General features: G+C 37.2%; 2 protein-coding genes and 1 long non-coding RNA gene across 6 annotated transcripts in view; 2 read left to right on the forward strand and 1 right to left on the reverse strand.

Moving 5' to 3' along the window:
- The first annotated feature begins 700 nt into the window (after window positions 1-700).
- Window positions 701-13,908, forward strand: LOC136266333 (uncharacterized). Of its 2 annotated transcripts, none has more exons than XR_010706065.1 (5): window positions 701-837; window positions 11,952-12,355; window positions 12,769-12,888; window positions 12,997-13,099; window positions 13,371-13,908. It is a non-coding gene; the product is annotated as an uncharacterized lncRNA (long non-coding RNA). The 2 variants fall into 2 exon arrangements; XR_010706064.1 differs by lacking the exon at window positions 13,371-13,908 and adding an exon at window positions 13,184-13,364 and having other exon boundaries at window positions 702-837.
- Window positions 5,380-10,921, reverse strand: LOC136266332 (sentrin-specific protease 1-like). 2 transcript variants are annotated; one of them, XM_066061349.1, is made up of 11 exons: window positions 10,519-10,921; window positions 9,580-9,914; window positions 9,453-9,528; window positions 8,947-9,389; window positions 8,864-8,894; window positions 8,456-8,523; window positions 8,231-8,344; window positions 8,056-8,178; window positions 7,840-7,997; window positions 5,559-5,634; window positions 5,380-5,494 (listed from the first exon to the last, which is right to left on the reverse strand). In XM_066061349.1, the coding sequence occupies exons 4-11, from the start codon at window positions 9,304-9,306 to the stop codon at window positions 5,408-5,410; spliced, it is 1,017 nt and encodes a 338-aa protein (XP_065917421.1). In that variant the 5' UTR covers window positions 9,307-9,389; window positions 9,453-9,528; window positions 9,580-9,914; window positions 10,519-10,921; the 3' UTR covers window positions 5,380-5,407. The 2 variants fall into 2 exon arrangements, with proteins under 2 accessions (XP_065917421.1, XP_065917422.1); XM_066061350.1 differs by lacking the exons at window positions 9,453-9,528; window positions 9,580-9,914; window positions 10,519-10,921 and having other exon boundaries at window positions 8,947-9,419.
- Window positions 13,909-14,862: 954 nt separating the features above from the next.
- Window positions 14,863-26,618, forward strand: part of LOC136267236 (NACHT, LRR and PYD domains-containing protein 12-like) — a 46,006-nt gene continuing 34,250 nt past the window's right edge. For both annotated transcript variants that reach the window (XM_066062321.1, XM_066062322.1), the window contains exons 1-2: window positions 14,863-15,500; window positions 23,752-24,102. In XM_066062321.1, the coding sequence (XP_065918393.1) occupies window positions 15,407-15,500; window positions 23,752-24,102 (445 nt within the window). In that variant the 5' untranslated portion in view covers window positions 14,863-15,406. The remainder of the gene's footprint in view (window positions 15,501-23,751; window positions 24,103-26,618) is intronic.

Genomic DNA, 26,618 nt, shown 5'->3' on the forward strand with positions numbered 1-26,618 from the left:
CATACATACATACATACATACATACATACATACATACATACATACATACATACATACATACATACATACATACATACATACATACATACATACATACATACATACATACACATACATACATACATACATACATACAATAATTAAAATAATAGACATCTAGCTACCTACATATATACAGTTAGTACACACAGTAAAAACAAACTCTACTAAATGTAGTGAACGTCACTACTAATGTCTGCCACAATACTCACTATATTTTTGTGTAGTGACGTTCACTACTAATTTTGTAGTGAACGTCACTACATTGACCACCAAGTAGTGACGTTCACTGCAAAAAGTAGTGAACGTCACTACTATATAAGTAGTGAGTATTGTGGCAGAGCAATTCACTACTAAATTTTTACAGTGCAATGACTAGTTTCCCTTTTGAATATTATTATTATAGCTAAATGAGGATTTAATGAGCTCCATGTCTGTGTTCCTCGGAAATAAAAACTGTAAATGAAACTGAAATTTATAGTGTAAGTATGCTTTGTTCCATTGTCATTATTGCATTCCAAAATCAATCACGTGGTATCAATTTCAAAATTTCAGCGATTTTTCATATTTTATTGGGCAGGGCTTAATACGCCTGCGCACTGCACTGAATGCAAATGGGTTTCGTTACTTTCACATCGTTTGGTGACCACGTCATAATTCGTAATAGCAATTAATCCATGACAGGAAATGAGTAGCCACGTAACATGAGTGTGCCCGTGCGAATGCATTGAACCTGAAAGCCTGAGCAACGCCGGATTGAGACTACTGCGACAGTCAACGCGTAACTACCACTGTAAGGTTTGCTTTTTGTGTTTTATAAATTAGAGATGTCTGAATGTAGTTAGCCCAGTTATACCCGGTATAATCATGACACGCCGGTGTGTACTGTGCCATACAAACCGAGATATAAACAACTTCTTCTGGGCATAGTTAGTGCCTAAGTGGGCACACAAACTAATGAGCTAATATTTAATAGTCTTAAACACACCAGTCACTCTTTACAGTGATTGTAAACTCCATGATGTTGCAACTGTAACAAAAGAAAAGTTACCAGTAGGGCATGCATTTCAAAGGGGTGACCTGGCGGTTGATGTATGACTGGTGAGATTCAGTAGACATTGAAGTCCATGCACAGCTGAGTGGTACTATCTAGCTGGGTAGCTAGCTAGTGCGAACCCATACACTAGTATGTTGCGATCAAAGATAGTAGGGGCGGATCCAGGGGGGGGGGGGGGGGGGCTTTGGGGGCTGAAGCCCCCCCCTTCATATTTAGGCTTTACTTGATCAATATGCTGAGTATTATAATGAAATTTTGTCTTAGCATAATTATATGATCACTAATAATACAAATACTCATAAAACCACCTTATAAACATCTTTCCAAGTGGATTTATGCTAAAGTTTATGTAACAAGGACCCGGATCAGCATTGGAGGTGTACAAGATCGAGATACTCTAATAGAGCAATCAGCTAACTACTCTAATAGAACATTCACTGGAAACATGTAGTTGGTTCTGTTATGGAATTTTTCCAAATCTGCCTGCACCTATACATATATACAATGAAGTGCATTGGTTTGTTTAAAGGGCTTCATTCATCCACTTGTGTAGTTAATATATATGGCAATACTTAATTCAGGTACACAATTTTCATTGAAAATGCTCTCAGATTCAATCTTGTATTGTTCAAATTTCAAAATTTTCCATGTTCAACATTATATTATTCTAACATGCACCTATTGGATGTTGTGCAATTGTGAGAGGGGTGCATCATGTACTTGGTTGTCTGTACGTACCCAAACATTTTGATTAACAAAATGCTTTAGAAAGCCATACCTATAATCTAAAGGCAGTATATGAAATATCTACAGGCAGAAAATATTATGAATTTTATGTGGAAATGTTTCCAAATTGCAGTATTTTAGCATCTATTTTTCAAAAATTTCCTGGGGGGCATGCCCCCAGATCCCCCTAGTTCCAGCATGCTTTGCATGCTGGGAAGTATGATTTGCACACCTCTACCCAACAGATTAGTACCTTGAGTTAGCCCCCCCCTTTTATAAATCCTAGATCCGCCCCTGGATAGGATCCTCAATCAGAAATATCAACTTTACAAATCTATTCCCCGTTGCTAGATCCACCATGAAACCGGAAGTAAGATGGTTGCCTTCACAGAAATATCAGTTGTAGCATATCATAAGGCAAACTTTATTTGTATAATTCCGTGGTGCACATCAGTGAAACTTGCTATTTAGCCAGGTCTTATCTATAGTTAAGTATATACACAGTAATAGGCAACTGATTTGCTGGATGCCAGGCACAGGACTGCATTCTCTGAAAAAAAGTGGCAGACAATGAAATACAATTGTTTTAATTCAAGCTTCACTATGTACCATCCAAAAAAAGCCAACCTTTCTTCAAATTGTTGAGATAAGGTTGACTGTAATGAGTATAGTATGTCTATGCTGTAAGTCTGGGACTTCTCACAATAGGAAATAATTCATGCCACTAAGTTCCCAGAGTTATAGGTGAGGCTGATTTAATAGGCGAGATTTTATATATATGTGAGAAGTTCAAGTAAAATCCAAATTTTATTTCTTTTAAACAAATCTTTTAAAAATGCAGATTAAAATTTAGCATTATGATGTCATCATTATGACTTCACCATGCACAAAATTATCAAAATAAGTTATTATGTTGATACGACATTCCTCACAGACTAAATTATATAATTGTATTTAAAAAAATAAGTTTTTAAAATATGGCAATAATACTTGGATTTTACTTGAACCACTCACATATATATATATATATATATATGCAGTGAATAACTGTCAATATTTAATAGTGTTTCAGCCTAAAAGTTCACCTTTATCATAGATAATCTACTCCCCTGTATTAGAAACTATATGTATTCTAAAGAAATGGCTGCATCCACACCTTCAGTTGATTGATGTTAACTTGGAGCAACTTCTTTAACTTCTGTTGTATAGTGCAAGTCTATGGCATCAGCAGTGGGAAGTAATTTATATGTTATGTGTTTATGCAGCAAGCATAGAAAGCTGTAAACAGAGGTTCCGTCAACAACCATGCAATTCCAATAGGAAGTAGAGAATCTATGCCTTTATCTGTTAGATTTATATCAATTTCCAATGTACTATGTTAATCATCCTTGTGATAACCATTGGGCATGCAATCCTTGATTTCACTTAGGTCTAAAAATTTCCTTAACTTATTAGTATAAATAATTATGTCTTTTAATTGGCGTCAGCATGACTATTGCACACTCTTAACAACTACAATTTGCTGTAAAGTAATAATGTTGTGTAATCATTGCATGCTGGATAACTGTCTGTTTATTAGTTAGGTACCATACTGACTTCTTGTACTTTCAATCGTAGCTGCATTTCAGAGGTGCTACAGTCAATTTTTAAACTATGAGCTTAAAGGTCGTGTCAAATAGTGGTTGAGTTGTTTGAATAGTTGAGTTTAAATATATAGTAGTTGATTACATTTTTTTAAACAAAGGAAATAAATGCTGGGGCATTTAACCAAGGAAATATGATAATTATATTGTTATATACAACCTATTAGGTGAATGTAGGTTTAAATGCAGGTCGAACTCTTTAACTCATGTGGTATCTCTTGGCGGCCAATTATGGCAAGTGGCTTGCTGAATGTTAAAGTAATTATGACAGGTGCATTATTGAGGATGGTATGGCAGGAATTACATATCACCTTTAGATGTAGTATCCCATAGAGGTGTGATAAAAACTCAACAGTAGATATTTAACGAACAAACATTGAGCAAGCTCATTAATTATATTGTAAATGGGAGCCAATAACAAGTAGCAACTGAGGCAGTACTAGCTACAGTAGCTGCATGTACTATTGTACTGCAATAGCAGTTTAATAATCTCACCCAAAATCCCCACCTTCTTATTAATGGGTGTTAATGTGAAATGGGTAGTGCTGTAGAATGGTTTCAAGTGGTAATTATTAGGTCTTGGTCTTAGTATCAGGAATTGCTACGTAAGTCATGATCTGGTAGAAGGCATTCATGGGCTACATCACATCACTTGATTGAAAAAAATTACTAGTTTGATAATTAGGTCACATAGATACACTTGATGAGCTGACTGCTGATGTTGTAAAGATTAATGAAACAACACAAAACCTAAAATAACACATTGCGTTTACATCAATTTCTTCTCAAGTATTTCTTTCATCATTTTCTGCCGAATAAGTTGCATGTCTTCCTGTATATAGATACAAGCAAAGAGTACAAAATTTATAGCGTGTTTAGCTAAAAGAAGCATTAATGAAATTTGGTATTAAATTGTGAGTAGTGGTACGTATGTACGTATACTGTCAACCTTAAACATTTGTGTAACACCAAGAAACCCATGCAAAATAGTTGTTCTTGTACAGTATGAATAATTGACTGTTCCAAATATTGATTGGATTTTATAATATGTGATTGAATTTTGGAAAATCACCCATATGGGTGCATTTGACACCTAAAATATTTAATGATCAAATCACGAACTTTATAGTGCAAATCTACTTGTTGATGGATTTAAGCCATTCTCAATACCTTAAATTACAAGAAAATTCTTGAACTATTTTCATAACTGTTCCCTGTTCTTATTAGCAGCCCACTAAACATAAAAATTCTAATTATTTCATGCACGCCCATATGGGTGATTTTCCAAAACTCGGTTACATATATGAATGGGAAAGATTTATAATAGATGAATGGGCAATTCATTAATCTACTAAAATATTATTGCACATACTGCAATACGGTGGTAGAGATCGTGGAGGTTTACTTTTTAATTGCACTACTTTCTCACAAAAAAATTCAGCAGAAACCAACCTCACAATACCTTCACAGTGCCTTGGCAGGATAGGTTAGGTATAACCAGTGCCTTCAGTGTGACCCAAAACACTTCTAGTAAGTTGCTGTGCATTTTTTTTTTTTTTTTCTGCCTGATCGACTAAAACTGACTGGGTAACTGCCTGACATATGAAAATTTTTGAACAATGCATACACCATGGACTTGCCTTTTCCCTCTTTTGTGTGTCATTTCTTTTCACTAACAGCTCAAGGTGCTCATTTGCAGTAATGCATGATGGTTTCCCTGTCGCTGGCTATGGCTGCACTATGTATTGGTTTTAATTCGAGACGTAATAATCAGGAATTAGATGCTTTAATTTTATAATGTGTGACTAGCTAAATGGAACCAGTCGTTATACAAGTACAAAACTGACTACCATAATTTGAGAAACATTGTGTGCTAACCTGATTGAAGTCATACTGCTTTCCAAAAACTGCATACTATAAACACAAACATACACATAATTTATTATGCTTTATCTGTGGCTATAACTTTGTTTCTTACCATGCATGCAAAAACACCACAATCGGAACCATTGTGTTGAAGTGGTATCCCCTATAGAAAATACAATGGAGAAATAGGATCAACCTATCATATACATTATTAATTTAGTTTCTACCTTTGCTACTTGCAGACGAAATTTCTTAGCTAAAAAATGTACTTGTCTCTCATGTGCTTCTCTAACAAGGTAATCTCTACATTAAGCAAGAAATGAACAAATAGTATACGGTATAGTATTTATGTGTACATTGATAGCATATGTTTCATCCATAACATTAAGGTGGGACTGAATCTGAGAAACTTGACTTCCATGCACACAATCACATAATTAACCACAAAAGGTTTGCACCACAAATTTCCATTTTTATATTTTCAAGTATAGTTTCTTGAGCATCATAGAGAAAATTTAGCGCATGCAAATTGTTCATTTCGCCAAATATTGTTCCCATAAATTTTCTGCTTCTATGGTATCTCATTACGCTTTCAAACAAGAGGCAACTTTACAAATGGCGATGAAAAATAAGTTATATTTTACTGTAACATAAACAAACACATGTAACTTCATGGTACAAAAAGGTATTCTTACGTACTCTCCATTAAGAGGTAAATCCAATGGTTAGATCAGATTCAATCCTTAATCATTTCACTGTTTACCAAAGTGATTGGAATGTCTGTAAATTTATTTTTGACACACAGTTGTATTTTGATGTGATTTATTTCAAAAACTGATCATGAAACATGCAAACTGGTCAGGTTTTTGCTCAGAGGTGGTACATTTTATTTAGTTAAAATCATTATCATGGAAGACTAAATTTATCTTAGAGGGAGGGATTGATGTATAGCAAGGCTTATGATTAGAATTTTTAAGTGTCAGGACGAATTTGTTGACTAACTTGTAGTTGGTCAGACAAACAATGCAGTTGACCATGACTGGACACACCAATACACTGGAGAGACAAAAATGCACTGCACTTTACCTATTGTACTGCCAAGTAGCATGAGTGTTGTTTGTTACAGTCGCAAAACTGCATTTTATGTGCTTCAGGGTTTATTTGTGGTCCCTGCCTTGGTTTTGTAAGAATGAAATGTCTCCTAGTAACCAACTGGTAGTTGGAATACCGTATACGGCAAAACTTTCGAGGGGGAAAACTTTCGCGGATGCACAGAAGCAGTACAATTCGTGGGAAAATATTTGCGGTTGCATAGAAATCTTGCAATTTGCGGGGAAATATTTGCAGATAGTGGCTAAGTGCCTGGAGAACCATGATAAGCACTTAAGGACTCCTCCAGAACTGGCAAAGTCGGTTTCTTGAGCTTGACATACTTAAGAAGCACCATGTGTTGAGTGTTAAAAAACGAAGCATTCCCAAACAAACACTATCTTTTTCTCTAACTAAAGAATGTCAAATGTGTGAGCTTGCAAAACCGCTGCTTTGCTTTGAAGACCTACAAAAATGTAAAAAGGTATAATTATATATAGTTTTTAGGTTTTTTCACACAAAATATTCGAGGGGAAAACATTCGCAGTTGGCAGCATAATCGCGTAAACCACGAATGTTTTCCCCCTTGAAAGTTTTGCCGTATATGGTATAAACAGCACAGACAGTAGGTTTCTCCTTACTGTTTGAAAGAACATAAGGCCACTCCAAATAAATTCTCTGTTTCCTGTCCACCGCTCGCATCTGGTTACTGTCACCTCTAAATATTCCATTATTCCATATTCTTCCATTATTTTCCTGTTATTCTTGCATTCTGTACAGGAACTTGTAACAATGTCAGCTCACGTGTCAGCAGCGAGGTCAGCAGTGCTATCAAGTCAGCACAAATATTCTGTGTTATTTTTGCAACTAAATTAAAAAGGAAGCTAGGTACAAGCTTAAGCAAGCTTTTTTATGGTTGTGCCAGGCAAATAATGACTTGAAAACTTGCCAATCTTGTAATGGAATAATGATAATGAATCGCCCGCCCGTGTGCAAATATGCTTGAGTCCAGGACAGGAAACAGGGAATTTATTTGGAGTGGCCTAATGTCCTGCCAAATGGTTGGAAAATGGGCAATGTGTCAGGAATTAAATACTGTTATCACAGACCTGCAACTATGGCATACCATAATTTATGTATAAGGTCACATCCCAATATAAAATAAAATATCTGTATGTATTACAAAGCCCATTAGCTTTTTAAAACAGTTGAAAAATACACAGTAGCATATGTAATTGTGATAAAAGTTAGATGTACAGTGGTACCATTTTTTCACTACTGATCTGATAGTCTGCAATTTAGGTAAAAAATGGCCAATACCATTTCACTACTGATACTTTGTACAGACGTGTTATTCACAAGAAGCAGCCAGCCATCCACATGCAAAATTCTACTTAAAAGTTTATAGTGATCTCATACCGTATGTTGTACAGACATGGAGGAGTGGCAGATTTCTGTGTAGGCTTTTTGGAGTCATAGTAAACAATCTTATTAGCAACAAAATCAATGACAACAGTAGCCCAGTGAATGCCAAGGTGAACTGGAATAAGAACCAGTTGGCGTGCAAAGAGATCAACCTGGAAGCAGAATCAAAATAACTTCCATGAATAAGTACAACAATTTGACAATCTGTACTTGATTTGTCCATCGCCTTACTCCCTCATAGCCACTGACAGTAAGCTTAGTGTAGAAGAAGGATGCAGTTGCGTACACAGAACTTTCTAAAGATGCTATCAGCTTAAAATAGAAGTTAACGATCTAATGAAAAAAATTAACCATAATCAATCGTGTACACCTTTATGTATAGTACCTGATCGTTCAGCCAGTTTACACCCAATAATGTTTGCATGTCCATTCTGGTCACTGATATATGAAAATCTGAACAGATTATCTCGTCTCCAGGCCCACTCAATACTCTGTCCATCTGTTTGTGTGATTGAAAAAATTAATTCATACAAAAGTAGAATGAATACTTCAGTTGTAATATCTAATACAGATCAATTATGTAAATATACTGCAAGGAAATGCTACTTACCAAAGAAGGAAACAAAACCTCTGTGTGCCTGCTTGTCACTGAAATATCCATTACATCAGCTGCATAACCTGATTAATAATTTACAAATTGTTCACTGTCAGTTATAGCTGAACATAAAGAAATTCATACCATCATACCATTACATGTACAGTGGCCTGCATGTACCTAATTTCCTAGTACTATGGCAAATTGTAATTGAATCAGACATTGCAGCATTTGTGCGATGATGAAGCGTGCAATTATGGTGCAAAGGTTGTGAAGAAAATTGGAGCACTATATAGCTACATAATTAGCAAATGCATAGTATAAACTTGAAGATTTATTATACCTGCTTGATGCAATGTTTGTAATGCACAGTCAAGAGTATGAATATTTACTTTCATGCTAAAATGTAGTTACGCTTCATACCTTGTGTTGTTACACTGGATCTACAATCATCCTGCAGTACAAATTATATACTTTTATACACTGTATATATTTTACGTACATACCTTTGTGTTCTGTACTATAGCAATGCTACATGTATCAACTGATGTTGTTTTGGTGAAATGTAGTGTGCTGCCTTGTAATTTATCTGTTGGATTATCTTGTGTGAACTTAAGTCTTTTAGCTGGAGCAATGATACTGTGTTCTTCAAACTTGCGCTTTCGAAGGCTCTTATATTTATTTGTGATCTGAGTAGCTCTGGTTAATATAGACTTTCTGTGTTGCTCTGTAAGGTGTATTTTACATCTTCCTTCTATCTGTGCTGTTGGTTTCTTTGATTGTTGTTTGATTGGACTCAATGGTTTGATACATTTTCTGAGCTGACAGCATTGCTTTTTCCTCCCACTTCCACCAAATTTCACCATGTCCTTACATGATAAACACTTGCCACAGTCTTTGCGACAACAAGGTGAACATACTCCACACCGTGTTCGTCTGTGTCTAGATGCTAAAGAACACACACACACACACACACACACATATATACATGCAGTAGTTGTAGGATCTTTACCTGACTTGGTAGTTGAACCATTCTGCTGTTTACTACTTCTTGCCTTTTTGTATTTGTTCACTGTTTTCTCTGCTGCCTGTTGTGATTGAAGGTGTTATATTAATTTACATATTTGGTCTATACATACTTTCCTGAGGACTTGTGCTTTCCACCCCACACGGTTTCTATAAGTTGACTTCTTTTTTTTTCTTCCTCGCTTTGCTTTGATCGGTAATTGTGATACAATTGCAGCTGCATTTTTTCTCTGACATGATTGTTTCAGTGCTTTCCTGACCTCAGGGCGAATCAATAGCCCTTTTCCTGAGGAAGACTTGCCTTGAATGTAGCCATCAACTTACTGAGCTCGCTGTTCATTTCCTTCAAAGGCATTCGCTGTTCTTCTGTGCAGTTGTAGGTCAAGGAAATAATGCATTTAAGGGTTGTTCTGGTTTCTTCAGCTAACTTGTCTACAGATTTCTTTTCCTGTATATATGCATGTATTTTCAAGGATTAAAACTTTTTCACAAAAATTTGAGGGGTTCATTGAATAACTATAGCTAGCAACAAATAACGAACCATTTATAATCAAAAGTTTTTGAAAATTTCAACTATACTGTAGATGGCTCAGTATTAGTTATCCACTTTGGTAGTTAACCTGTATTATCAATGTGTATAATTGAAATACAAAGGTTTCTTTATAAAAAAGTACTAAAATCAAGCTTATTGTCATTGCAGCGAAACTTCTCTAATTCGACATCTTTGTATATCCAGAGTACTTCTATTATTTAACTTTATTTTATGTATCAATAACACTTTTTCTATGTAACACTATAATAATCTGACACAATTTTTTTATCCCAATGATTTAGGTATTGATAATTCTAGCTATTTGTATGAATTACATAGGCCATTACACCAGAAATGCTTAAGGCATATTCTTACTGAGACAGGCATACATTGATCCACTTAAGGTTTACTATTGTTATTTGGCAAATGCTACACTCTATCTGGTTATATATACAACTGTGGGTTTACCCTTGCAAGACTATGTACAGGGTGTATACCATACAAATAAAATTATTCTTACCTTACATGGGATTTCCCCTAGAAGTTGATCACCTGTTTCATCCTCGTCATGAAGCAATCCATCTACTTCAGAATATTCATCACTTTCCTCTATATTAGCAGAAATCCGGTGAGGCTCAGCAGGACTTCCATTTGACAGATCACTGTTACACTGCATATAGGTGGCTATAGCATCTTCGTCCAAACAGAGATAGGGTGAGCTTTGATAGCTCTTAGGAAATCGCTCCCATCCCCATTCTGGAAACCAGTTAAACACTGCAAAAAAATGTTTGCATGGTATTCTGTGTGTCTCCCAGTCCTTGCAAGTGCATGTTGGCACATCTGAAGTTAGTCCAAAATCTATGGTATGAACTTTATGCTTGCCTTGCACCTCAAATTTACCATCATCAATGATTTTTACCATAGACTTGTTGCTTGTAGCTCGCCTGTGAAGACAATGTAACACTGTACGCTTTGGACGGCCTTGTAGATATGAGGGAACCACTGCAGGATTGTAGGATCTGTATGAATTTGATTGCTTGAAGTTTTGAAAAATGTACTTATAGTGAAGAGCAGGGACAAACTCTTCAACAATGGTACGAATCATGTTTGACAGCATCATACGCTTTCCTCTTGGCAAGTACTGGTATTTCAACAGCTTGTTCAAAGCTTCAGCTCCGTTGTTGGTTTCCACTGCTGCATGGTACTTGTTATCTCTGTAAGCTCTTGCCCACCTCTGCGATAACAACCATATATTATATATATATATATATATATGTACTTGCGATGTATTATATACACAGTCCATACCAATAAAATTAATCTGCAAAAGAGTCTTATGTTATATCACTGTTGTAAAGTGTACCACATACACTTTTTGGTCATATAATTACTGTTGTTTTGTAAAAAAAATGCATAAATCTACATGTAACAATGCTAAGATGGAATGACACACAATGTTTCTACATATAAAAGTCCTTTCTTTTACCCAAGGACATATATAGTTTACAGTTGTACAAGTGTAAAATGCTCAATCCCTACTATACATACTATTAAGTGAGAGCACTGACAGAATAAATTTGTCTGCAACAATGTTGTTGACATATTTGACCGGATTTGACAAAACCAGGCTTCCACACACTCCCAGATTTAAAAGACCATGACTCAATTTTATCATTTGACCTGTTATTGCATATTATAGGTCAGTAGCATACTGACTGCCTGGTCAAGTTACAAGCGGTTAAAGTCAAAGAATTGGATGTGTGTAGAAGCTTGGATTTGTCAAATCCAGTCACATGTACATGCACTGTAGCAAATATATGATCTAGATCTAGAAATAAGCAGCTAGAGTTTTGTTTTATTTATCACTACAAATTACACTAGTTTTCTTGCCTTGCATGACTTCAGCCAAGTACCATCAATCCAGTCACGAACATGTTGATTTCTTTTCCACAGGTTTGTGCTCTGCATGACCTTGACACACTGTTGGTAATTATAATCTAGTGGTAGCTCAGAGTCATTGTCATTTGATGGGGCCCAGGCACATGCACGAAGGTGGTCCAGCAGTATCTCAGCATCAACAGGACTTAATTCATGCTTCTTATCACCAACCCATCTCTCCCAAGCCTGCTCCCTGTGGAAATCACAAAGGTATACAAAGCTGTTGGGAAAGGAAGATTCCAGTGCTTGGATTTCAGCTTCTGAGAAATCAGCCATGAAGAACTCTGGACACCACTCTGGGTTCCACTGCCTCAGTACAGAGATTGCTTCTTTGATACAATCAGCAGATTCAGACTGCACTATAAACTCTGCCACCACACAATATCCGTTATTGGTTCGAACACAGATAAAAAACAAAGGTAAATCGTAACGTGTTGTCTTATAAGTAGCGTCCATTAGTGAAATAATATTCCCATATTTCACCATGAGCTGTTGTTGCCATGGTTCCTGGTGTACCCATAGTAAAGTTTGTTCAGTGTTCAGTTGTCCTTGCGATGTGTTGTCATCCTGTTCATTTTCATTGTTTTGTCCCTGCATGGTCGAAATGTATATAAGGAATTGGGGGAGTCTTTGGACCATTGCTCTATCATCCTAAGAGCATTTTCCTGATCAATAACAGAATATTGCATTGCCTTCTTTGCCCTATTAATGTGATTACATATATCTTCCATATTTGGGTAGTATGCTCTGTCATTTGGGTCAGGAAGATGCTCTGCACACATAATATTATAATGGTGCACGTGATGTTTCAGCAGTCTTTTCATCTCCATAGGATCTGTTATGCCTGCACAAACAAGTTCCTGTATTTTGTTGATAAGTTCAGGATGAACTTTTTGGGAGAACCCCATGATTCCTCGCGTTTGGTGACAGGTGTGATGGGCATCTTCAGTTGGTAAGTTCACATAATATTTCCTTGTAGTCTGTACAGCTACTTTCTGCTGTAAATTAGACTTCAAAGTTTTCAGTGTGTCTTCCCTTATTTGACGGATTTGCTTTGCAGATGATTCTGGGGATACAAGAGAACTTACATTATATTCGGGAAAGAGATAAAATTCTCGTAGTTCAACATGAGCTGAACATCCTTGTTTCCTTGTTCCTTGAAGGTAAATCCGATCGGTGTTTTTAGGAGTATTCGGTTGCTTGTATTGAACTCCATATTGGCACTGCATTAACCGCTTTTCTCCTAGAGCAAAAGGTGTATTGTTAAACTGTATAGTATGATCACCAATGGAGTGTTTCCAATATAGCCTCTGGGAGCATGGAATCTAAAAGAGTTGACATGATTTTATAACTGTACATTATTATAATTGCTATTACTTACGTTACATATTCTTACTTATCACATGTACATGTGTACTGTTTGTTCTGTACTAGGCTAAACTGGCACAGAAGCAAAGAAGGGCTGGGAGTTCCAAGTAATGATTTACTTGGAGAAACTAATCTATTAGACAGTTTGATAAAGATGGTATATGCACTTGTATCAATATTGATTAACTGTATATCACAGCTATCAACTACAGGCTGTGTTTATAGAATGCACAAAAATAACTATTACTTTTGCTGCACATTCGACAACTTGGTCATCTATACAGATGATCTACTGATATGCATGTAGCTAGTAGGACCACAGAGTTATGTCAGAGGTGACCTGGAGAGGCTGCCAGACATTTGTGGAGGAGTAAAAGTGCAAGTGCCACATATTAATTGCCACATTTATTGGCTTCTACAGTACAGACATGGGGCCAAGTACATGAGTACTTATACTTAAGTACACTTAAGTACAAGTTTGAAAGTACTTGTACTTTACTTAAATACTTTCTTAATTACCTCAATGTACTTGTACTTATACTCAAGTATTTTGCTATGTACTTGAGTACTTAAAGTACTTTCGAGTACCGTAAACATTGTAGTTTGTACATAGTGAATGTTAATAAAAATAAATTTGATGAAGTTATAGTTTTTTAGCTTGAAATTCTTTAGTGCATTTTACAACCTCACTACATATCATCTAGCCATGAGCAGCTGTTTTGTTGGAATTCTGGTATATATACTGTACAGTGTAATAATTTGACGGGGGAAATTTTGATGAATTCTCTATCTCTTGAATATTGATGAATGTCCTGCACCAGAAGTATTCTAATTGACTAGTTACGTAAGCTTTGATGAGGAAAATTTTGACGAATGGCAAGCATTTCACCACATTCGTCAAAATTTTCCTCCGTCAAATTATTATGTTGTATGGTAACAAAAACAATGCTGTTGTATAAATTGAGAGTTGAAGAGAATGGTTGATAAAAATCCTGAAAGTATACCTGCTGTCATGAAATATTTTGCAATTCCTGAAGTTTTATCTAAAGGAGACTGAAGGCTAAATGCAACTACTGTAATGAGGGGTTTGTTGAATTGGTGGTAAGTAACACTTGGTATGAAATTATCATTTATAGTGCATGTATTCTTCTACATCAGACAGCATTCCTTGTGAAGAAGACAGTTCAACTATGGTAACTGAAATTACTTTACATGCTGAACTTGATGACTACTAGCAATTTTTGGAAACCCCATGTGTACAAAAAACCAACTCTGCAAACTTTTTGGAAAGATAATCGCATAGCGTATCCTTCCCTTTTCCATGTTCTTTTTTGTACTCGTATCATTTATCCCAATTAAGCAGTTATTTAGCATTGCACTAAAAAAGAATTTAGACCTGAGCACAGTAGACTTATATTGATTTAAAAATTGAATGATTACTAAGCAGTTCTGTGAATATAAAAACTGTACCTTGCATGTTTGTACCTCAAACTTAAGTTATTATGCATGGCTGCATAAATTTTGCTATAGGAAAATGTACTGTACTTTTACCCAAGTACTTTCAGTATGTACTTGTACTTTACTTAAGTACTGTCGTGATTTCAATTGGAGTACTTGTACTTCACAAACTCAAAAGTACTTGTACTTTACTTATTTACTTAAGTACTTTTAAATGTACTTGGCCCCATGTCTGCTACAGTACTTCATGCCCAGCACGGTATACAACTGTACATCTATACCTTACTGAATTAATATGGCTACAGCTATGTATTAAACCTGATAGAAGTCATAATCTTCCGTTTCACTCTTTGATTTGGCTGGTGCAGCTCTGCAACTATTTCGCGTCCCAAATGTTGAAACTGTGTCTCTTCTGTGCAGTTCAAGTAGTTGATCTATCTTGTTCTCTTCTACAATCCCCGAGTAATAATTTCCGTACTTTGTTAGACCGACAGTCCACTCTGCCATATGGCTGAGCATTCAAGCAATTCCCGCCTTAGTGTACACCATGTAACGTGACTACTCATTTCCTGTCATGGATTAATTGCTATTACGAATTGTGACGTTGGTTACCAAACGATGTGAAAGTAACCGGCGAAACCCGAATGCAAATGGCCGCTACGACGAAACTTCCAAGGGCGGACAGTTCACCAACTTTACCAGGAAGGATGTTGAACTTGCGTAGGGATGAGTCAGAAAGTTAGTGAATACTATATAGGTATTAAGCTGTCGTCCGTTTATGTTTGATTGACATTCTCCGACTGAGTAGCCGCTACTGATCCTGGCGGTCTCAGCATGCAGCGCCGTGTGCCCGATACCGTGCCGGATGTTAGTATTGTGTGCAAGCCCTTTAATTCGATGCCTCTGTTTTGTTACGTGGTGTGCAGTTCATTATATCTGCATTGAATTATGGCATAGATAGTATATACTACGTACCCGGGATTGTGTACCGCCGGTTTTCAAAGGAACGATCATCGTTGTACTCGTTAACACTTTTCCTTTGTAGTGTACCGCGCAAGTGTTGTACTAGGCGGCATAGTACTGGAGCTCAACAGCATCATATCTGCTACCCTCTACAGTTCCAATGGCTAGAGAACAGATTCTGATCGGCTAAGTGTCAAAGCCAGAAAATCGGCACGAGCTGAGTGGTAAAATAGTGGTATCCGCTTCGTGTTGCTGAAAGGTGTTTGGGGATCTCAGCTCTTGTTAAATGGCTAAATATGTCACTTACTATGATGCTTTTGGTTAAGTGGACACAGACGAATCGTTTGAGGTAGACATGACGATTGTAGCTTGGTTTTTTGAGTCGTTATTTGATGAAATATGGTAGCGAGTTTGAGGCTTGTAAAATCACTTACACGATGCTTATGCTGTATTTCAAGCGTTTTCCTAGTAATTCAGTCTATTGAGAAGTGTTCGAGTGTATCCTTTCACTGTTTACATAATGTTGAAAAAGTTAAATCTTTCGTATTAGTATAATCGCCAGGAGGTGGCCAGTTTTACGGGAAAGGTTTACGATTACTAACAGAAGACCGCATATTGAAGTACAACGCGGATTGGCAGTGTTGATAAGTGTTAACGAAGTCGGTACGCAATCCCGGGTACGTAGTATATAATATCTATGATTATGGGTATTTATGTATGCAACACCATCGCTAGCTACGCCCTTACAGTGGTGACCTTTGCAAACTGACTGTGGTCAGGTATGGATAAGCCAGTAACCGCAAAGCTTTAAGTAAGTCACGTGTCTATAAATATAACGAGCAGTGTCTTTTTTTGTTTTGTTGTGAAGATACGAAATTTTCTGACCTAGAGTGGACAGTTTTAATTTTCCTTCCACCCTTCAGTGATTAAGGTGGCGCTGAACCGATTAAGTCCAGCTGCACAAAACAATGTTTCAACCCACGCGCTTAATGAGCTATTTTAGGGTGGCCCAAAACTTCGCTAGTGTACAACTTAATCTATGCCTTAAAAGCTGTTGTGATAGCCTGTGATACTTTAGTTTAGCATACAAAGTTTCGTAAAATAACATGCCTTCATTTTTTGCCTATAAAACTAACCCGATTTTTAAAATAACTTGGCCAGTGAACAACCTAGCGCTAAGCCACTTCGGTCCCAACCATTTCTCACCTTGTAGAACAATTCTACGCTTTCCTTTTCACTGATAACAACATGGAAAGTAGTGAAAACGCACACCTGTGGGCTACAGCATTGGCTAACAACTCCAGTAAAACTGAATCGTGAAAATTTGAAGCGTACTATTGTAGAGTATCGCTTACCCAATGCCTATACCAAATTTTGATGATCTGTGGTGCATAATTTTGAAGTTATTTAGCAAGAAAGGAGATGGTATGGCTAATCAGGACGCGGTCCGTATAACAGTAATCACATGATGGCAGCTGGTGCCGTTCGCCAGTGAATTTACCAGAGTTGTGACAAGCTAATAGTTTTAAAGCATGAATAACATTAGTTGTATCAACAAAAGTAGCTGGGCGGTCTGATAGAGCTTGTTCTGTTCGTCCTCTTCGCTGTGGTCTATGAATTTCCACGTTTGTTCACGCATTACCACAAACATGCTGTACAATTAACTTTGTGCGGCTGCCCGTAATCGGTTCAGCGCCACTGAAGCAATCTACCCCAGAACAATGCTAACGCTCCTGAGTTTTGTGATGATTTATAGATTGAGCCTGTGTATTATAATCAGACATGTATGATTCCTGCACAGCATACAATATAATAATAATGATAGCTGTATAAGTAGTATGTAACTATTAGCTATGTATTAATATGATTGTACGTATGATTAATGTAACCCATAATTCATTGTACGTGTGATCCGATATCAGTTGTCACCTTGGTTATCACATGGCACTGCGAGCAGGGTGAAGAAGAAGTCTACATTCTAAACCCAAAACACAATTCCCTGTACTGAAATTTTTATTTTTTAATCCAACAGGAGAATACCAGGTGACCTCTCAGCTGGGCAACCCGTAAGTGTCATGTCCAAGCACCACCACATATTTCAACGATTGACTGATCATAAAGTATGATAACTTGTGTACAACTAAAATATCGGGCAGTCTTGAGCCTGCAAGATCATGCCCACTTACAACTACGTAACAAATGAATCAGGTGTGTTAATAATCAAGACTATAGGAACAACAGTCACTGTTCATGGAGTACTCAGCTACTTTGAACGTTTTGGAGCTGTGGAGCAGGACAACGCAGAGTGAGGCCCTCCACAAAGCCAGCATGTATGTGAGTATGGGCAGCTTGCTCTGTCACATCGTCCTCGGAAATTCCATCGGAAACATGCCTCTTTGGAGTTTGGGTTGGATGATTTTCTGTTACCTGGAGCTTGAGTTGGTCTTGGGTGAGATGACGTGCCTGAGAAACGCTGTTGAGCAGATAGGCAATGCCCGTATATGGTGAATTTCAGTTCTCCCCACTGGCGTACGTTGCGTGCTGCTGCCCACTGGCGATAGTCAATGCCATACTTCATCCATTGGGGGCCTAGTTCTTGGGACAATTGTAAGATGAGGTGGAGGTGGGCCACTAGACCAGTGGTCTGAGCTGAAGTGGTTGAATCACAAGAAGTCAACACTGCCATATAACGTGAAAAGGCCTTTAGCCAAGTGAAAATATCTGTGATCTGCTTTCGGCAATGCTGCACCTGATCCTGGTCTATAACTAAGATCTGTTCCCCGGTAGATGGTTGAAGTGTGTATCCCTCAGGCTGTCGATAGTCATCCAGTAGTTGAGCCAAGTCCACACATTCCCATTTCCGTATCCGCTCAACAAGTTTTGTTGGGATGGGTGGTAGACCCTTGTTGATTACTGTAGAGCTGCCGCTAGTCGAAGTGTGAGGTGGTTCATCTTCGACTAGAGACCCTAACAGGGGTAGGGATGGCCCAGATGACAGGAGTGGGTCCACTGGCAAGGGGAACCTGATGCCTCCTCCTTGCATACCTGTGAGATAAGGCATGACAATCTGCTTATTCATCCTTGTGGAATATGCGAGCCTAGGCGGCTGTAGCCAATTTGTCAGGCGACGGGGAGCCTTGATGTGCGTTCCTGCATTCGCTGCCAGGACTGCACGTCTACCTGCTTGGCTGAGACTACATGTCTATCAGCCTTACAGAGACTGGCATCTACCAGCTTGTGCGAAGACGATAGCATCAAGGTCTTTGGAGGTGGGATTTAACGTCTACCACCTCCGAGCATGATACGCACTAGAGTAGCACGTGACGTCTTGTCACTTTGAAAATGCTGGCTATTTTTGGGTGCCCAGCCGCCCATTTTCGTTGTCACCTATAAAGATGCGTGCAAATATGGTTTCTGGAATGACTTACCGGAAGTGGATGGTGAGGATGCCGGAAGAGCGGAAGTAGCGACAGGGTCTGTTGCTGTCAGCGGGTTGCTGCTCGGAATACAGCGAGACTGGATCAAGTCCGCCACCGCGGTAGCTAACTGTTGCACAGTAGAGGTCGACAGCGTTGGTAATGATGGAGAGGAAATTGTGACTGTAGGCATACTGGAGGTTGGAGCAGTGGCTTCTGGTGACGAGGAAGTGGGAACAGGAACCGAAGGAACGGAGTTGGAAGCTTCTTCGCTATGCATCTTTTCTGGTATCACCGAGCTTGAATCGAACAACTCCTGAATCGTGTTTACTCGAATGAGCTTGCACGCCTTGGGATTGCTTTGAAGTGAGCGCATAAATGATAGGAATGCTACCAAGGGGGGTAGTCAGACAGGTTTAGGGCCTGAGCAAGCATTTTGGACCTGCCCTGCTAGTTAACCCTGTTTAACCTGCTGTTAAACTTGCATTGCATTGCAACTCTTTTTTGTGGTTTAAAAGAAATCGGGATAATGGGTACAACATTATAAATATGTGCACCAAATGCACTATCAAATTTGCTGATAAAAATAATTTGTCATCATGCCTATATACCTGACATCACTATGTACATTACATCGATTAATAGTAGAATATATTATCTTAGAAGAAAAATACAAAATCCAAACATGAAAAGTACGAAATGAAGGTATTCCTACAGTGGATTTACCTAATAGATCCACTGAAATGGTTTAGCTATTACTACTAGTGGGATAGGTTGGTGCATGTGGTTTAGTCAAATTTACTCTACTAGATATAATGCATTTTAGGTTTGCCAATTAACTTGCATCATAACGCATCATACCAAGACACTTCAGTATGCATGCAATGCACAGAAGTATCTTTCAAGTATGCCAGTCATAAAGAGTTACATGTACTAGTCTATGGAAGTGGGTTAGCAGACGTGTGCTGGTGTGATGGTGAAGTATACACTTGATAACATCCTGTATAAATAAATAGTACAGTGTTAGACAGATTGTTTTTTGCAGGGCTGGTTTCTTGGCTGTTTTGAATACTGTATCCTTCAGGTAGAGTAGTCGAGAAGCAATTGTAATTGAGATACTGTCCTGAGCGAGCCAGGTACATGTATTGTTACCATCACTTCTATGCATAGTACTGCTGCCCCGACTTTTTATACCAACTGAACCAACAGTGCCAAGAAGAAAGTGAGCTTTAATAGTGCTAAATGTGACAACTTGCACTACAGCAACACCTTCACAATTTCTTATTAGCGAAAGTCTCCAGTAATCTTGGAACACTATGATGTTGCAAAGAAATGCTTGTTGAATAGAAATGCTTAGTATCACCACCTGCACTTTAATTTACACATGTTTTTTTTTGATTTTATCACCCTTTACCATTGTAAAGTGCATATAAACAGTACTTCTGGTTCTTGATCTTACACCACAATGTGATGTAACTAGACTTTGTAGCTTAATGTCCTAGTACAACAACATAATTGAATTATTAAAAAGGTGTTTTTGTGCAATGCATGATAATGTATTTATTCAGGAAAGTGACAAGTGAATTTCAGTAGACCTTCAATAGAATGAACACCTGAACCATTAGTAATATTGTTAATCAATAAGTTTAGGGGGAAGACACATTGATCTGCATAGCTGGCACAAATTACAAAAAACTGACTTACATACATTCCAGCTATTTGCTTATCGTTCAATGCCACGGTTATGTGACATTATACTAAACAAGTAGTGACAGCCTGACAATAAGCATATGATTATGTACAACCATTAGTAAGAAACATGCCACCATTCAAAGATCATTTACCTGACAAATAATTAATGCAAGTTCTACCATAAAAACACGGCCATGCATACATACCTCAATATGCAGGTCCCACAAGAGGGTGTTGTAATGGCATTAAAGGAAAATAAACAGGAAGTTGAAAACTGACAAAGGTTGATCAATAAAGCTAGATAGGTTCGAGACCATGTTTATTAATGTGATCTTGGTTGATTAAATAATGGTCGAGCACTGACACCACACCTCTTAACAATCTAATTACTTGATCACAATGACACAGAAGTAGAGGCTGCAGGAGGTGAGTTTTAACCTTAGTTGTAACTTTGTGGGTGTTTGGACACCTTCAAGCATAGAGATACTTTCATTGTGCATAATGTTGGTAAACAGATTTGGGGTATGTAGGGGACAGGAAATTTGAACCACTAATTTTGAATCCTCCAAGTTGGCAGCAGCGTGCATGTGGGCAATTCTTTTACTACATTGTCTGATAATAGTTTTCACTTTGCAATTCTCGCCAACTTCTTTACTCATAGTTAAATATGTTCCTTTGGATCCTAAAGATGCAGATCCTCATGAAGTTGTTATGGACAGTTTATACACATGGTTGAATTCTATGTTCCAAGTGGTTATCATGAAGGGGAAACAAGGGCCAACTGATTCAGAGTTGTTTGATGAGGCCATCACTATTCGCAGCTGCTGTGGGGGAGACAATTGGACCAAATTTAGTAACTTCGGTACCCCTAGTTGCTATGAAGATTGCTACTGGTACTTCACCTAATAGATTTGGGAAATTCTAGTTATCAAGAAGTTCACCACACATTGAATTCACCAATTTGTCATCAGCCTATAGTTAAGAACTCTTATTCATCCTGCTTATCAAACAAATTCTAAATTTGATACAATGCTTTACTGCAACCATTTCCACTCATCTAACCCAATTTGTGCACCTTCAGGGTCTTCAACATTATCCAAGTCAAATAATTCCTTCAGTTACTGATAGTTTCTTGCCAGAGATAAATGTAATACCATCCCTTCAGCCATTCAGGAACTACACACCTACTGAAATAATTTTTTCATTCAATCATCAAACTGTGCCTCCAGTGGCCACTCCACCCTGTGCCTACTTCTCCCCTCCACGACCATTGTTCCATTTCCTGCTTGACTTTATATAGCTTAATGTTTTAGTCTATTTTATTTTTGAACATCACAATAACAAACCCCATTATTATTGGTCTAGCTGTATTCATAATGCAAACACATAGAAATGTGAAATAGTGACACACCCCCTACGGATGAAAGACTGACTCAAGATACTCTAATACAGCAGTCACCCTAATAGAATAATCATACGTGTATAGCTGTATGCTATAACAAAAAAACCAAACAAACTAGTATTTTAAAATTATTAATTTAAAAATAAAAGTAGGGATCCAAACGATAAAAGTAGTGAAACAAGAGATAAATAATGGTATTACAGCATAGCTCAGTGGGAAAAAAAATCACTATACTTTCAGGCATTGAATAAATTGCCAATGTAGGGATTTTCCTACCGAGTTATGTTATAATACCATCATTCATCTCCTGATTCACTGCTTTTTATCGCTTGAATCCCTACTTCATTTTAAAATCAGTATACTAATACAGCACTACCATATACTGATTGATACATAACTATTTTCCTAGCCAATCGTTCAAAATATATGTATGTATGTGTTTTATTGCTATATAAATAAAAGCCTTTAGTTATATGTACTTTAAATAAAAGCCTTTTTGTTATATAAATAAAAGCCTTTTAGTTATAAAGCCTTTAGTTATATGTAAGTATTGTCAACTTATTCTAACTCTTTTCAGCAGTTAGTAATAGTTACTGCCACTATAGCAGGGTGTAACTAATCACTGGACTGGACTACTGGACTGACATATTTTTGGTTTTTACACATTCTGAGGTTGGTTTTATTGAGTCTTGCTAGCCAAGGGCCTTCAGATAACTTGCAGTCTGCTACTAAAATGATGAGTGTGAGGAGTGGGGTAAGCAGAAACTGACTTCTAGTGATTTCTCTTCTATTTATTATGTTCTTCTACAGTATATACTCCTTATCAGTATGCTGCAGGGAATGTGCTAGTTATGGTTAACCAACAATAATGTCTTGGAGATAGTAGCAAGCTTGTAAATTTGGTCACATATTGTAGTACACCAACTAGCACATGTAAGAACTAATCATGATAGCAGAAAATACCTACAGTTGTACAATGAGTTTGTACATTGCATGTATGAATGAACTTAGCTACAGTAATCTTAGGAAGGGTAGGTTGTGTCCCAGTAGTCTGAGCTATTTAGTTCAAGGATACAGTGTATCATAGGTAGTACAAATATAGTAAAATGATTTTTGGTTAGCTATTGCTAGATATTACAATCTCCAAAACACAATACTATGAAGTGTATAAATGCTGTAGAGCATAACAAGTAGTGAGAAGTCAGTTTTTGCTTACTCCACTCCTCACACCCATCATTTTAGTAGCAGACTGCAAGTTTTCTGAAAGCCCTTAGCTAGCAAGACCCAATAAAACCAACCTCAGAATGTGTAAAAACCAAAAATATGTCAGTCCAGTGTTCCAGTCCAGTGTTCCAGTCCAGTAGTCCAGTCCAGTGATTAGTTACACCCCACTATAGCATGCAGTATTTTGTCAAGTGGTCACACTTACAAGGGCAAGAAACGAACAATTTTCTATATAACATGTAATGTGTTTTACACAGTGTATAATAATTATAGTGTATTTTCAATTTCATAGGTGGTATCTGTGGAGATTCTAATCTGGAGGAATTCACAATACTACAAGAGAACTATGCTGTGTTGTGTAATACGATGACAGACATCGATGACCTCCTAAAGTATTTTGTTGCTGAGAAAATAATCACTTTAAATGAAGAAGAGGAAATTAAAAGCTCTGCTACAAAATCAGATAAAGTCCAAAAGTTGCTGTTAAATATTTCAGATCTTCTAAAAGCTGGCAACAATAATGGATTTTACATCATGCTAAAGATAATGAAAGATCGGGGCACTAAAGCTACTCAAAATTTAGCCACGCTTCTGAGTTCCAGGATAACCACTAAAGATGAGACACTACCTGAGCATTTTGAAAGTTTGTTTCTATAGTGTATTGCTGTTAATTGGTAACATTTCAATGTGTATAATTACAAGTTTAAGGAAAATAAGAAATTTTAGGAATCACAGATTTAAAAAAGTAACGAAACAAAGGAGGTTATCTGTATGCACCTGCAGTTATCTAGTGGACATTTAATCATTTAATTCCTACTTCAGCTTGTCAGTAGTACTGTATAGCTATGACTGAAGTAGGGATTAAATATCAACTATATAGTAAAGCTGCAGGTGAAGATGACCTACCTTGCTTCATTTCTTTTTTATCTGTGATTCGGACTGATTCCTACTGAGTTGTAAGATTTCTAAGTTTTTCTTGTACTCTTTTTTCAGTAAAATAATTCATTATCATCGTATACTACATCAAAGAAAAAGAATGGCATCAGACCAGTGTTGCAAAAGTTGCTTTTTATAATAACTCGTAACTCATTACTTATTATTATCACTTGCAACATAAACTATTTAATTAGTTACATATTACCCATAAAACTCATAGTATTATTACTTTGTGTGACCAGCCTTAAGCTGTCAGGTACACAACTTATCACATTACATGATCGCGTTGTTTGACCAGATAATTGTATTCATGAGAAAGTAACTGGTCAGCAAGCTTCATGGTGGACTTCATTACTGCTTCATATGGTGATAATATTATGTAAATGTGTTACATCATGAAGTAATGCATTACCAAAAAGCCCCCGACGTTATGTCAGACATTAATTGCATGACCCAATTATCAATGACTCCCCTTCTTTTACAAATATGTTCCACCAAATACAAGAAGCACCTCTACAATCAATCCTGTTACACTACAGAAAACACAGCACTTTGAATCCATGCCATGAATTATTAACACCTGTGTTTTAGTACGGAAAGAAATGGGACACAAAGAAACATGAAGGTAGGTCTGTGATGTGTGTATTGCCATTGGCAAAAAGGCATGTCTCGGGCTAAAATACTGTTGAACAGTGAATAAATTCAGCCCATAACCTTATCCATAAGCTTGGCTAGAGGCATCAGTCAGGCAGTCAGCAGTCAGTTAAGGTTACGGTATAATCACAGGCAATCTCTTATTTCTTCTGTTATTTGCAGCATTGCAGCACATCCAGAAATTTGGCAAGGATGGTTCCACTCTGAGACCTGTGAGGAGGCTTGACTAACTATAGCTACAGGGAGAAGGAAAATTTAGGAATTTTAAGTTGGATTAGGGATCAAAGAAATGAAAAGTAGTGAAACAAGTGAATAGCTAGAAGGGGTGAAACAAGGAAGGTTGCCTATACCTACAGATATATAGCAGTCCAAGTCATCATGCACTACTGCCAATTCGACACCTTTAGCTGTCAGCAAAGATTAATTGGACATAAAGGAGGAGTCTAGTAAGTCATGACTTCATGAAGAATGCATTGCACATACTACAGTATGCCAAAAGGCACGTGTCCGGCTGAAGCGACGTCATCAGACAGTGAAACAATGAAGCCTGTAGCCTTAGCTGTTATCAAGTTGTGCTGGTCTGAAGGCATCAGTCAGTCATTCAGTCAGTCGCTAGAAAATTCTGTTTAATATATTTTAAAAAAAATTCCATAGCAACTTGTCGAAAGCATATCAGATCAATCTGAAGGCTTGTTTGTAGTGTTGTGTGATATCAGGATTTTCATTTTGGTACGATGTCAATATGATAATTGGGTAAATATTGAAATTTCAATTTGATTTTTGAAAATTTTTAATTGTGTGGGTAGAGTAATTGTGTGGGCGGCCGATATTAATATACTTCAAATACAATTGACACACTAAAACTATTGCATAGAACTAATAATAAGCCTAGAAAACTGGTAGACAAGCTTTTAAAGTGGCTAGATTGTACAGAACCAACCTTCATTTCTAGCGTGATTGCACAATCACACACTAAATGCTGTAGATTTATTGAAATGTTCTTTAATATTTCGATAATTATTGCAAAATATTGCCTTTTCAATAAATATTGAAATTTGCTAAAGTAGTATCGAAAATCGATATGATAACGATATCAACAAATTATCACAATACCAATATTGTTTGATATATCGTACACCACTACTTGGTTTTACCCAGCCAATACTGCCTCATCATTGTCAGGGAAAAGTGAGGATGGTTTTTGGGTGATGTTTTTTCATGGGCCATGCCCAAACCTTTGTGGTCCTTACTATACAGTACTATCGTACTGTATGATACATCAACTTATGATTGCTGCAGTGAAGCATGTCTTATATCAATAGTCACCATTATACTTGTCAACATGACAGGTGAATTATCACACAGTATATTATTATTGTACATTAGGGATCATGGAAGTTTTGCACTTTTTCACAAAATATATTGACCACAAACCAACCTCACAATGCCTTCATAGTACCAAGAGTTAATAACAGTGGGAGGGAGAGTATCCAACGCTCAATAGGCATGTGTAAAATGAGGGCGTAGAACGGATGGCTTCTGGCCAGACACGTTAACAAAATCAAAGGG

This window comes from Dysidea avara, chromosome 9, assembly GCF_963678975.1.
Source record: "Dysidea avara chromosome 9, odDysAvar1.4, whole genome shotgun sequence".
In the NCBI taxonomy this organism is placed as follows: Eukaryota; Metazoa; Porifera; class Demospongiae; order Dictyoceratida; family Dysideidae; genus Dysidea; species Dysidea avara.

Bases quoted from the DNA above. Each gene is read 5' to 3' on its own strand.
- LOC136266332 (XM_066061349.1), bottom strand. From the start codon at position 9,306: ATGGTGAAATTTGGTGGAAGTGGGAGGAAAAAGCAATGCTGTCAGCTC. The intron at 8,524-8,863 runs GTATGAAGCGTA...ATTATTAATCAG, and splicing joins ATCCAGTGTAACAACACAAG to GTTATGCAGCTGATGTAATG. The intron at 8,345-8,455 runs GTAAGTAGCATT...TCACACAAACAG, and splicing joins AGGTTTTGTTTCCTTCTTTG to ATGGACAGAGTATTGAGTGG.